General features: G+C 51.7%; 3 protein-coding genes and 1 non-coding gene across 4 annotated transcripts; 1 reads left to right on the plus strand and 3 right to left on the minus strand.

Moving 5' to 3' along the window:
- Positions 1-636: 636 nt before the first annotated feature.
- BCR38DRAFT_332393 (major facilitator superfamily domain-containing protein) lies at positions 637-2604 on the minus strand (the record flags this gene model as incomplete). Its single annotated transcript, XM_040855141.1, has 3 exons — positions 637-1255; positions 1451-1706; positions 1773-2604. The coding sequence occupies 3 exons, from the start codon at positions 2602-2604 to the stop codon at positions 637-639; spliced, it is 1707 nt and encodes a 568-aa protein (XP_040719772.1).
- Positions 2605-5527: 2923 nt separating this feature from the next.
- BCR38DRAFT_t72 lies at positions 5528-5621 on the minus strand. The gene has a single exon. It is a non-coding gene; the product is annotated as a tRNA-Cys (tRNA).
- Positions 5622-5796: 175 nt separating this feature from the next.
- Positions 5797-8540, minus strand: BCR38DRAFT_420173 (putative C6 transcription factor). The gene is made up of 5 exons (XM_040859366.1): positions 8241-8540; positions 8110-8131; positions 7957-8048; positions 7265-7904; positions 5797-7213 (listed from the first exon to the last, which is right to left on the minus strand). The coding sequence occupies exons 1-5, from the start codon at positions 8456-8458 to the stop codon at positions 6023-6025; spliced, it is 2163 nt and encodes a 720-aa protein (XP_040719773.1). The 5' UTR covers positions 8459-8540; the 3' UTR covers positions 5797-6022.
- Positions 8541-10438: 1898 nt separating this feature from the next.
- Positions 10439-12770, plus strand: BCR38DRAFT_332608 (patatin-like phospholipase; the record flags this gene model as incomplete). Its single annotated transcript, XM_040855164.1, has 2 exons — positions 10439-11405; positions 11479-12770. 2 exons carry the CDS (start codon positions 10439-10441, stop codon positions 12768-12770), a joined length of 2259 nt encoding a protein of 752 aa, XP_040719774.1.
- Between the last annotated feature and the right edge of the window lie 21 nt (positions 12771-12791).

Here is a 12791-nt window from a genome sequence, read left to right on the forward strand (position 1 = left end):
ACAACGTAACGACAGATCATGAGTGATGGCTTGGGGATTTTCCCCTTCGGTCCTTCGGTCTCTAAGCCAAGGAGCTTTCAACGGCTCTGTTGGATCGGTTACTTACACCGTTGGCCAGTTGGCGGGTTCTCATGGTGACGTGACTCCTGAGTAGGGGGTTAACATGAATCAGGGCATGATACCAATCCAGCACAGCGATTTTGCAGTACGCAATAAATCAAATTATTACTGTATCTTTTCAGGCGTTGGATTGAGCGAAGTGAGTGACGTAGGGTTTGATTTGACCTTGTGGCTAGTCGTTCTGCCCGAAATGTGAACCCGGCATAGAGCTACGAAGCTCAAGTGCTCTCCAGTCGTTTTCTATGTGATGAATGGGTGTTTTTGGATCGAGCATGATTATTCAATACTCTCATTTACGTCAAAGGCATTCTCCACAGGTGGGCAGCTGTATCCGTCGGTGAAAATAGGACAGGAGATTATACCCTTTTCAGGGGAAGACCGCCCACATCCCGGTATATTCGCCGGCGAGAACCGACTAGAAGCGAAGAATGAAAATGCAATCGAAAATTTGGCATGACTTGTCATTCGCCTCATGGAACCAGACAATAAAATACAAGTAGAAGATTGACGTACATGTCATGTTTTCTTTGCCTCTGCGGCCTCGACATCCTCCCTCTTCGCCGACTCATCGCCACCACCCACCCCCTCTTCAAGGGACAGTCCTTCCTGTGGCTGTTGCATAGCTTTGTTAGAATCATCCACAGACGAAACCGCGTCAACTATACCCCTACCTACCAGCTGCTCATCCGCATCTTCAATCGGCTCCAACCCCCTATCCCGAATAAACACGCACCCCAACAAACAAATTCCAATAAGTGGCACCTGCAGCACAAATACCGCCCTACTTGCAGCCATGTACGCATCCAGGACCTCCCCGCCTCCAACCCCCAACGTCTGTCCATGCGTCAGCGCGTAAGCGTCATCAGCCAGGTGCGCATATTCAGTGGGGAGGTTTGCCCTAAGCGCGGCCTGCAGCACGGCAGCCGAGACGGCGAGCCCACAGGCGCCGCCGGCGCAGCGGAAGAAATTGCGGTTCGAGATGACGGCGGCGCGGCGCGATTTGGGCGTGTGCGCTTGAAGGGCGACGAGGGTGGGTTGGAAGACGTTGCCGACGCCGATGCCGATGAGGAGGAGGGGGATTACTACCATGACGGGGTGGGTATTGCGGGTCCAGAGGAGGGTGAGGCCGGAGCCGCTTTGGGGATTTGAAGGTTAGTATAGGGGTAGAGGAGGAGTAGGTAGGTCGGTAGATGGCTCGATAGAATGGGGAGAAATCAAGGGAAGGAGGATATATGCATAGAGAGGAGTAGGTAAATCGGTAGATGGCTCGATAGAATGGGGAGAAATCAAGGGAAGGAGGATATATGCATAGATTTAGTCAGTTACGTACAGTGTCCAGCAGCCGAAGCCGCTCCACAGAACCTCGCCGTAACGCTTGCGCCAGGAGATGTACTGTCCAGAGACGATGGAGACGCAGGACTGAGGGAGCACGACGGCGGAAGTGTAGGCTGCCGAGGTAAGAACAGACCATTGCCTCACGTTTTGGAAGTACATGGGCAGGTAGTATAAGTAGGACTGATAGACGGCGCCAAAGAAAAGGCTCTGCGTTAGGATTACCACGACGACGGGGGATTTGAAGATGGTCACTATTTGCAGTATTGGTCAGTGGGATTATCTAAATTCAGGGGTCAACTCTGGCCGGGTACTCATACATGGCATCATGGGGAGTTTAGCAACTTTCCACTCGATCAAAACAAATAGAACCAAGGCACAGGATCCTATGGCAAGCATGCTAATTACCATGGGCGAATCCCACGAAAAATAGGAGCCGCCGCCACTGATGGGAATGAGCAAGAGTATGACTCCCACAGACGAGGTCAGTACGCCTCCATAGTCGATCTTGCGCACGCTCTCTCCGAGCCCCAGAGTCCGCGGCTTAGATGGAAGGAGAAACCAAGCCACTCCCCCGACCAACGCCGTCAGGGGTGCCTCCATCCAGAAGAAAGCCCGCCACGTCGCCTTCTGGATGAACGCCGCGGCGAGAAACGGCCCTGTCACGTTGCCAAGCCCAACGAAGGCGCCGATGATTCCCTGGTATTTGCCCCTCTGCTCGAGCGTCACGGTGTCCGAGACGATGATCATGGACAGATTGGTGATGCCGCCGCCGCCGATTCCCGCCACGCCACGGAACACGTAGAACATGGCGGCGTTCTGGGAGAGGCCGCAGAGCAAGGCCGCGATGGAGAGGAGCGCGATGGCGCCTAGGTAGACGACCTTGCGGCCGAAGATATCGGATAGCCGGCCGTAGAGCATCTGGAACGTCGTATTGGCGATGAGGGACGACGTCCCGGCCCAGGAAATGGTATTCGCCGCGTTGAGATCCTTGGCTATGGTTGGGAGCGTGACACCGATACCATTTTGGTCCACACACTGGATGAGCAGCGTCATGGAGAGGGCAGCGAAGACTACGAGCAGTTTGGCTCGAGGCAGGATGTCGGTTTGGTCGTGGAGCGCCTTCTCGGCTGATCTTTGGCGACTGTCCATGTTGCTGGCTGCAAGGCGTTTCCCGCCCTTCAGCCTATGGACAAAGACTTACCGTTCTTGGGGCAGCCGGCCTGTCTTTGCTGGTATTTACTCTCTAGGAGAGGAGAGTGTCGGCATTCCCAAACAGCGGTAAGCAACTCGACAAAACGGTGCCGATTTGCCCTCATTTCGAATACTTTGTCATCTGCAATTGTCATCTGCAATAATCCGGCTTGCTCTCACTAATAATACCTTGTCGACATCCACATTTATTTTTCTGTCCAGTGGGGACCAGTGGATCTTGCGTCAGGGGTGCTGGGAGGTATTGGTTGGTTTTATTGTCATCGAGTCCCCATCCATCGGACGCAGGGTTGGATTGCCCGCCACTGGATGCTCCGAAGGTGTCTTTTCGGATGCGCTCCGAATGTGGGCATAAGCCATCGGAAGGCCGATGCTTAATCGTACCGTGAGGTGGGAGGGGTCTGTTATCAGCTAGTATCCATTTTGCCCATATCATGATTGCCAGTAATGAATTCCGCAGCAGTATTGCGTGGGTATGTGAGTAGCTTGGAATGCGGCAATGTGCTTATGATGCCCATGAGCGATCGTAGGCCGATGTTGATGTGGTCTCGGCAAGAGAGTGAGAATAGATGCATGGCTTATTTACCCCGGTCAGCCAACTCGACCTTTGCCAAATGCACACATATCATTGTTTAGGAGCTGGCGACCTTTATCTCATCGTTAACAGCTTAAGTAAGTTTGGCCGAGGCGATTCTGGCGATCATGGCAACTCTTCGAACAGTAAAGAGGGCCTTCTCTTTTCCTCCCCCGAGGAGCTCAAACAGTTTGTTCGAGCTCCACAGGCACCCGCCGAGGGCGCTGCATATTTCGATAGAAATATGTTGCCTACGCCAGCATGTTAGTGAGCTGTCGATGAATGCTATAGAACCCGACCTCTGACCAGCACTATACAACTATAGCCCGAAGAACATGGACTGCTCGGCACTTCCTTGCGTGCTACCTCACTCAAACCTTGATTCCGGTTGGGTTGGTATGTTCTCGACATATGAGTGGCTAAAATGTCAGACGAGAATCCTAGAACCAACGTGCTGTTGGTAATGGTGGCATGGCATGATCGCCACCGTCATCGGGTCCGTGATTCTGAGCATTGTGGTGCTCAGCTCGCACGGCGCAACCCATTATCATGTCGGCTTCCCCTTCTAATTTCGAGCATCCTCAGGCGTCCGCAGATCCATGGTCTTTATCGCTGTTAGGGCCTCGGTCATCATCATATACTTCGCCATGCAGAGCTACTAGAGTAAGCCTCGATCAACAAACCATTTTCAAGACCCTGGACGAATTAGCCTAACGTGATGAGTGAAGAAGGGGTGTGAGTACTGCAGTGTGCCTCAGGCCTATTTGTGGTTCGGCATGGGACAGTATCCCCAATAGACTGCCTGCCAGCGCCGGGATATCGTCGAAGAATCTCCTCGCCTTATTCGTCTTCTGGATCGTGCAGTTTCCGGCCATATTCCTCCATCCATCATGCTGCGACATCTGGTCGTGGTCAATGCCATTTGCCCATCAAGCGCACTCATCGCCGTGCTGGGATGGGCAGTCCACATGAACGGCAGCCAAATCGGCCGCTTTAGCTTCGACAAGCAGGTGGGTGGTCTTTAGCGGAAGCGCGCTAATCTGGCCTATGATCCAAGCTATCAATCCCGTCATGGGCGCACTGCGTCCTATTCTCATCTACCAACCCGAAGTCTCCAGATAAGCAACCAAGCCATCGCAGGCTATTTGATCCCAGGCCACTGGCACCCTCGTCTCCTAGGTGCTTGTTATGTTCATCAGTTGCGCCACGATGAGCGTCAGCACCGGCTCCATAGGAAAGTCCTACTGGAACGAACGTCTGGACTTAGACGACTGGCCGGCCGGAGCTCGAATAGGGATTTCCTTTGCGGGCTTCGGCATGGTGCTCGCTACGATAGCCACCAACACGGGTTCCAACTCGCTGCCCGTGAGAGTGGATGGCAGCGGTTTGTTCCCGCGGTATATCAATCTCGTTTGGGAACAGGTCATATGCGCGCTGCTCGCCACTGTGCGTGCCGTGGAAGATCATCTCGAGCGCTAACACTTTCCTGACTTTTCTAAAGTGTATATACCGTCTTCTTGATGCCCATTTACGGCATCATGATCATAGACTATGAATTAGATCCCGAGAGGCAGTGATTCGCATGTTCCCAGCTGGTGTACCAAAACCGAGGGTACGCCCTATATGCCTATTTCCACGGATGGAACCTCCGAGCTGTGGTGGCCTGGGCGTTGCGTTCACGGTACACTGTATAGAGGGATCGCTTGATCCAGATTCTGTTGGCTAGGGCAGCAAGAATGTGTACAAGCTCGCTTTCTTGTTCTCGCTTGCTACTATATGGGGTCGCTGGTGTATTATGTTGCAAACCTCATCTGGACAGTCCCAGTCTACCCAAGCTGCCAGCTTTGCGTACCTGGATAATTCAGAGGTCTTGGGATGCCGTCTGAGGGAAGTGAGTAACTAACTAACTAGGTGTGCGAAAAAAAGGCTTTGTTATTGGTTAGACTGGATGGAGTACTTACTAGCTTGGTTTGAGGTGGAAGACAGGAGGAGCTGATGATTCCCGTACAACAAATACTCGTGTAGGTCGTCGTGTCATAGACGTAGCCTGATGATATAAATTGCAATGACTTTATTATCTCTCTGTCTGTGAACTTGATAAATCCCGGACCTTTTCATCTGCCACTGCTTCTATGGGGCACACACACAATCAGTTATGTCAGACGTAGAAACAAAAGTAAGGAAGAATGATTAGTGTACAACAAAAATATGGTCATTGGATTGCCAGTGAACAAACAACACATATATATATATGTAGGTAATGGACGCGACCTACAAGGTTGTAAAAAGAGGAGCGAATGAGGATCGAACTCATGACCTTAGGATAATTGCTAACTGTAGACCAGTACTGCAATCCCACGCTATACCACTTAGCTACCGCTCCGATTGGGTCATTGTATTTTTCCGTTCAAAAAGCTAATTATATTTCGGACTGTTTTCGGAACAATGGACTGTGCCCACTGTCCCACACAGTAGAAGTCCGTGCGAGACACTGAAGGAAGTAATGGCTTTGCCAAACTTAACAACTCAACCTCTACGAGATTTATCACTCACTGTAAGTGGAAGTGGAAAAGAAAAAAGTATTCATTCTCCTGAAAAACCTGAACCTGAACCACGTGCAAATACAGCTATGGAAGCAGCGTGACATTAATTGCGGATACTCGGAAGAACGAAAGTGTATATATAGCTTTGAACGTAAACAATTCAAAAGATACGCCCATAATCGCCACTCATATCGTCATTCATAACGTGAGACTCATTACTCCCATGAACCATGGTCTTCGTTTACGCGTGGGATAAATTCTGCAACATCTCAAAGTCCGGCATCCACACGGGCGAACCCTCACCCTGATCGATCCAGCTAGCCAACTCAGCAACCACCCGCCACGCCTCTTGTTCCTCTCCCATGCCTCCTTGATGAATCTGACCGCTCCACGTCTCCCTTCCTGTTCTCGTTCCTGCACCATCACCACCACCGCTGACCTGCGCAGCCGCCTTCTCAGTTAACCTCCCATCACCACTCTGCAACTTCTCCATGGCCGCGTTAACAAGCAATTCAAACGCATCACGGTACTTCCCCACCCACGATGCCCTCTCCCCCATAATGAATAATACCAGCGAGCAAGCACGGATGTCATTGGCCAGCGCCACAGACCACACAGCGTGCGTCTGCGTCCACAGCCCGTACAGCAGTGTAAGTCCCGACACAAAGACCGTCTGCACCGCGATAAAGGAATGTCCGCAATCAAGCGTTTGGTGCAGCCGCTTGTGCGCCTGGCAGATGTCGCCCGCGGCCCGCATGCAGAGGGCATAGTAAGGGTCGTTTGGCGGCAGGAGGGCCAGAAAGGGCTGTACTAGTAAGCGGACGGCGCTGTGGTAATGCAACATGGGATACTGGAGGTCGCTGCCACCGAGGCGGTCGGTGAGGGACTGTTTCCAGTCCTCAAGGTCGGTGTAGAAGCGCGTCATTTTCGGTTGGAGCGAGGCGAGGGGCTTGTCGGCGCGGTAGATGGAGTGCTGGATGCGGGACTCGATTTGGCGGAGACGGAAGAGGTAGATGGCTGAGGTGAGTGGAGCTGTCCTGTTTGGCGAGTTGCTACTACCGATAGAAGGTGGGGGAGCGTCATAAATGCCTATTTCCGTATAGTCAGTGGGCAGCGCGACGTCGATCTGGCGGTCTGCTATGGAAAAGGGCCGACCCATGGAGATGGCGATATTTCGTTCGAGGGAGTAGACGCTCCAGAACAGTCGTCGTCTCATTTGGACCGTCGAGGGATCGTAGTTGACCTCGTACCCTTTTCTATGCAGGCCGAGGTCGATGCTCGTTCTCATCGCGAGGCCAATCATGTACCATATGCCAAGACTTGAGAGGGATCGAAGGTGGTACATAACAAGAAGCGTCATGGCTTCTACATTCTGGATCGTCCGTGACTCTCGGGCCGCGGTAATATGCTGTAGAGCGGAAGAATAGTAGCTCTGCATAACTGTTAGTCTGGGAACCAAGAAGCACTGCCTAGTCTTTCGTACCTCTGGGGGGGAACTCGTGTACTTCTCCGTCAACTGAAGCAGCATTGCTCCGATTGCATACACCATGTAAAGCTTGAAGATGCCGTACCTCTGTGGCTTTGTCAGATTCGTTACGGGAGTGGAGGCAAGATTAATTCTATCCTCGTGCAACCGATAGACCTCATCCGGGTCTAGGAAAGGGTATCGAGAGTGAAGCTGGCTGAAGTAAGCACCCAGTATGTCGCGACCCAGCTCGTCCGTGGGCGGTTCAGCACTATTCGCAGCTAATTCCTTCATCGTGATGACGCGACTCCTGTTGCCAAGTCCTGACTTATATGTAGGACTGGCGGCGATGTCTCTCCGAGCTCTGTTGACATCGGGACTTTCAGGGGGGACCGGCAACGCTTTGTTCCAGACGGTAGCTTGCACTATTTCGCCCAGGTTCAGTGCTAGGGACAGTCCAGACGAATTGCCGATGTAAGCAGGCGCTTCGAAGTTACCCATTGAGATTAGCTCGGCGACTTCTCCAAGTGCATTGGTCCGGGGTGGATCGTTGGGGCTCGTAGGTGGTTGCTGGGCCTCCTCAACGGGGTGAGCACCGTTGACTAGTTTTAAGCGGGACTCAAGGAAAGCAACTCTTCCTTCCAAAGCGCGAGTGTATCTAAGGGCCTGAGTTAATTAGGTTTGTCTTCCGGGGCTGGGATGGATCTTACGCTGCAGGCGGCTCGTCTTCAGTAACGGTCGTTTTGTCACATCCAATCCCTGCCTTTTGACAGTTTGAGCAGTTGGGCCATTGGTCGTCACACTTTTTCTTAGTGATTAGCAAGACTATGGTACTTGCCATGGAGGCAATGGTCTCGGCTCACTTTTTGCTTGCGGTTCTTACATCTGTGACGAGAATCAGTCGTTCGATGTCTCACACGTACACGACGAGACGATTGATCGCATCCCCAATACTCGAATGACCATGTCTAATACCATCAGAACATCGACTTACCTCGTACAAGCAGTTCGACCTCGCTTCCTGGGATTCGGTGCATCGGCTGTGCTCCTCCGCCTGCCCGTCACCGTGGGCACGATCGGGGGTGCCGTCACCGAGGACATGATGAACGGCGAATCACTAATATTTCTGATCATTATTTTGAGCGTCCAGATGGATTTTCGTCTACTAGACGGATGTCCGACTCTTACATATCCTTCCTGGGCCCCCGCCATATCTTGTGAATTCCGTTAGTCATACCCCCGATTACAGCTCCATCCTACCGATGGCCTCCGCTCGCAATGACATGGGGGTGATCGGAAGCTGCGATCCGCTATTGACTGGGGCCAACTGCGAACGACGGGTTTATAGCAAACGGTGGGTCCTGCTTTCATCATTATCACCGTCCATCGCCAGAATCATGACCGTTTCTGGAATGTTGCATTAGTGAGCAGCATCTCCGTATGCACGTCGGCTTGGCACATATGCTACAGTGGTCATCAATAATTATGCCCACGGCCTGTATTTTCACTACTAAAACACAAGTATTACTAAATGCTATACTACATTAACTAAACATCGCAATAAGGGTTCAAGTATACTAGTATGGTTCGAATCATACGAGTTGTTGATTTATAACTCAATCTCAATATATGTGCTTGCCTTTTGAAAACTACTCCTTTATCTAATAAAGAAATCAATCAAGTTTATGATTTTGAAATACTTCTCGAGGGAATCATTCCTGTTGATGACTCCGATGAATGTCGATTTGATCGCTACGCCTGCTCTACACGTTTTGCTACATAGGCCGTCGGTTTTGCGAGCTCTATGAGGTGCTCTTTGCTCTCAGGAAGGAAGGGAGGAAGCGTCTGACCCCCTAGCTGTACTAGCAACTGTGCCGCTTTTGGCCTAGGGTATAACTGTGGCGCCCAATCCCACACTTCTTACTCATAACTTCTAAGCTTATATTAGGCTTTCGAATAACAAAATAATGAATAGCTTAGATAATCATTATAGAACTATGATTTGACGAATTGTGTATTGTAGGCTATACTTCTTCTTTCTATCGTAGTATTCCAATTGAATTTATACACTATCCTCGAATATAGTGAGATTGGGTAAGTCTTGGTGGGGAAATGGGACTCGTATGCAGACTTATTGAGGGTCACTGCATCTGATCACCTCGAACTCTGTCAAGTGATTTCCCAGTGAACTTGTTCGGCATTTTGCAAGTGGATTAGTAATGGCTGTTAGACAGGAAGCCGAGCAGCTCTCTTCCGAGGCTTCAATAATGCAATCACATCTTGCCGCCGTAATTGACTAAGACGTAGTGTCACGTAGACTATTCTTGTATGCGCATGAAATTGGAGCAAAAGTCCCGGATATCATGGACAATAGATGGTGCGGGCAGGAATCTCGTTGCAAGTGTCCCCCCCAAGGTTCATACCTTCCTTACCAACACCATGTCCCTTCCCAGGCCAGCAGTTCAACTTGAGCGGCTAAGAGGATTTTCGCGAATTAGGATTTCTGTAAGAACGTCTATTCGAGTTACGGTCATACCACAACAAACCCCTTACAATGAATCGATCAAGAATGTCCGCAATGGACCGATGTTGAGAGTCCAGACGGAAGAATGGGGTTTGAGTAGACGGATGCTATGGTATGATCAGCCGATACGAACAAGGGGCATCTTTATTCCTGCCGAAGCGCATGTTCAAGCACCATCCAGAGGCAATAGAAAATGCCACGCGGCTGTCGCCTATCATGCGGTCCAAGTGTTAGTGTTATGCATGACTCCGATGAGAAGCATTAGCGTTGCCGCCTCCCCCGATTTCCCGACCTCCCAACAAAAAAGCTTGACAATTGATTCCTGCTCATGATTTCTGCGGTTCGACGGCATCTGTAGTTGCCTTTGACCTCGGGAACTTTTTAAGTCGAGCGCGAAATCCGGGGTTCAGTGCCTAATCAGGCTTAACCCCGATATTAGCGCAGTCCTTGTGACCGGTGCCGCGACGTCATTCCCAGTTCCTAATTACCCGGAGCGCAACTGTGGCTGCCGTTGCCATTCCTCGCCAGCCTTCCAGCAACGTGCTCATCATACGTTTTCGAAAGAGTTCAAGAGCTGGTCTGCCCTTCATTCAATAATACAGATGCTGGCCTATGTCGCGTAGCGATGTCAACAGCTTTAGGCTTCTCAAAGCATCACTCCAGCGACTATGGCAGGCGAATCACCCAAATCTCGAGTGTCTTTTCTTGCCCGGAAACCGCACCACAACTACGGCTTTCCCGACGATGCCTTTGACCACACCCAGCTACCTGGCGTCGACGAGAAGTTCGTACCCGACGAGGACATCGCCGCCTTTGTCCAGGCACTCAGTGCCCCTGAACCCTTCCACTCTTCGACCGACGATGGCTCCTTTCTACAAAGCCCCGCCCTGCGTAGCGGCAGCAGTATCAATATCCCGCCTCCGTGGCAGCAAGGCAATGCTAGCCCAGCTAGGTCGAGCAATGGAATACCACGGCACAACAGCCAAGCGAGCCTACTCATATCGGCGCAAAACGACTGGGCGCCCGTCAACGAAAGGGTGTCCAAGTCGGGCAAGAGGCGTCGCAAGAGACGGAGTGCGCTAGGAAGAAGTGTTGACGAGGCGCGAGAGGGCTATCTCTATGCTCTACTCAGATGGCCGTTTCTTTTCTTCACGATGACCTGGATTTTGTGGCTTGGTGTTGCGTACCTCGCCACCAGGTTCTACGTCTGGGGGTACGAGTACTTCGTCGCCTGGCGTGGTCAGCGAGAGAGACTGCGCAGGAATATGCGCGCGACGAGCAGCTACCGAGACTGGGTGAATGCGGCGAAAGATCTCGATGCGTTCCTGGGAAATCAGTACTGGAAAGAGGACAACGATTATGCTTACTACGATTCGAAGACGGTTCGTCGCGTCTGGGAACAAATTCGCAAGCATCGTCAAGCTGCCGAGGCGCAAGAGGCAAAGGCCTCTGCTGCTCCTGGATACGTCAATGGGGACGCGCCGGCAGATGCCCAGGCGAAGAGGCCAATTGACGACCTCAAAGCGATGATCGAAGCATGCGTAAAGAGCAACTTTGTCGGAGTTGAGAATCCGAGGCTGTACAGTGAGACATATTACGGTACCAAAAACCTCATTCAAAACTTTGTTGATGAAGGTATGTCGTTGTTCTTACCCCTATGTAGCTCAGCAATCAGCAATATGCGCTACATATTGACATTGTGCCACAGTTGAAAAGGGTCTGCGGCTACTAGTCCGCACTGAACAGATCCCGCTCGAAGAGAAACAAATTTTGTTCAAGCACTTGCACACCAACTACGGTCGCACCGCTCTGTGTCTCTCTGGCGGCGCCACCTTTGCGTACTATCACTTTGGAGTTGTCAAAGCATTGCTCGAGGCAGACCAAATACCCGATGTAATCACTGGGACAAGTGGAGGTGCGTTGGTGGCTGCGCTCGTCGCAACACGCACCAACGAAGAGCTGAAGAACTTGCTCGTGCCGGCTCTGGCACACAAAATCACTGCCTGCTCGGAGCCATTCACAACTTGGCTTCCGCGGTGGTGGAAGACGGGTGCCAGATTCGACTCAGTCGATTGGGCACGCCAGTGTGCGTGGTGGGCCCATGGCTCCATGACCTTCCGCGAGGCGTACGAACGTACGGGCCGCATCCTGAACGTTTCCTGTGTGCCTGCTGATCCTCACTCTCCCACCATTCTCTGCAACTACCTTACGAGTCCAGACTGCGTCATCTGGTCAGCAGTGTTGGCTTCGGCAGCCGTTCCCGGCATCCTTAACCCTGTGGTTCTGATGATGAAATCCAAAAACGGATCTCTCGTCCCGTACTCCTTTGGGCACAAATGGAAGGATGGCAGTCTGAGGACGGATATTCCCATCAAAGCACTGAACTTACACTTCAACGTCAACTTCACCATTGTTAGCCAAGTCAACCCTCACATATCACTTTTCTTTTTCTCTTCGCGCGGCACCGTTGGGTCCCCCGTCACTCACCGCAAAGGACGGGGTTGGCGGGGCGGGTACCTCGGATCTGCGCTTGAACAGTATATCAAGCTCGACTTGACTAAATGGCTCAAGGTCTTGCGACATTTGGAACTCCTACCCCGACCACTGGGTCAAGACTGGTCCCAGTTGTGGCTCCAACAATTCAGCGGAACCGTCACTATTTGGCCCAAATCCAAGCCCAGTGACATCCTACGGATTCTAGCTGACCCGGATAAAGACCGACTGGCGCGGATGATACACGAGGGACAACAAAGTGCCTTCCCCAAGTTGAAGTTCATTGCCAACAGACTCAAGGTGGAGCGTATGATTGAACAGGGCAGGAAAGAGACGCGCAGCGCTAGGAGAGGCAGTCTCGAGAGCATCATCAGTGAAGACGACCTACAAAGTCTACTACTCAACCAAACCAGTGGAACGGAAGACGAGAGCACGGATGACATGGACTCAGAAGTCATTGATGATGGTAATTTTGAGGAAGCTGTGGGGGATATCAAGGAGGAATGATGGTTGTGCGGAGGGCGGTTG

This window comes from Pseudomassariella vexata, assembly GCF_002105095.1.
Source record: "Pseudomassariella vexata strain CBS 129021 chromosome Unknown BCR38scaffold_2, whole genome shotgun sequence".
Lineage (NCBI taxonomy): Eukaryota > Fungi > Ascomycota > Sordariomycetes > Amphisphaeriales > Pseudomassariaceae > Pseudomassariella > Pseudomassariella vexata.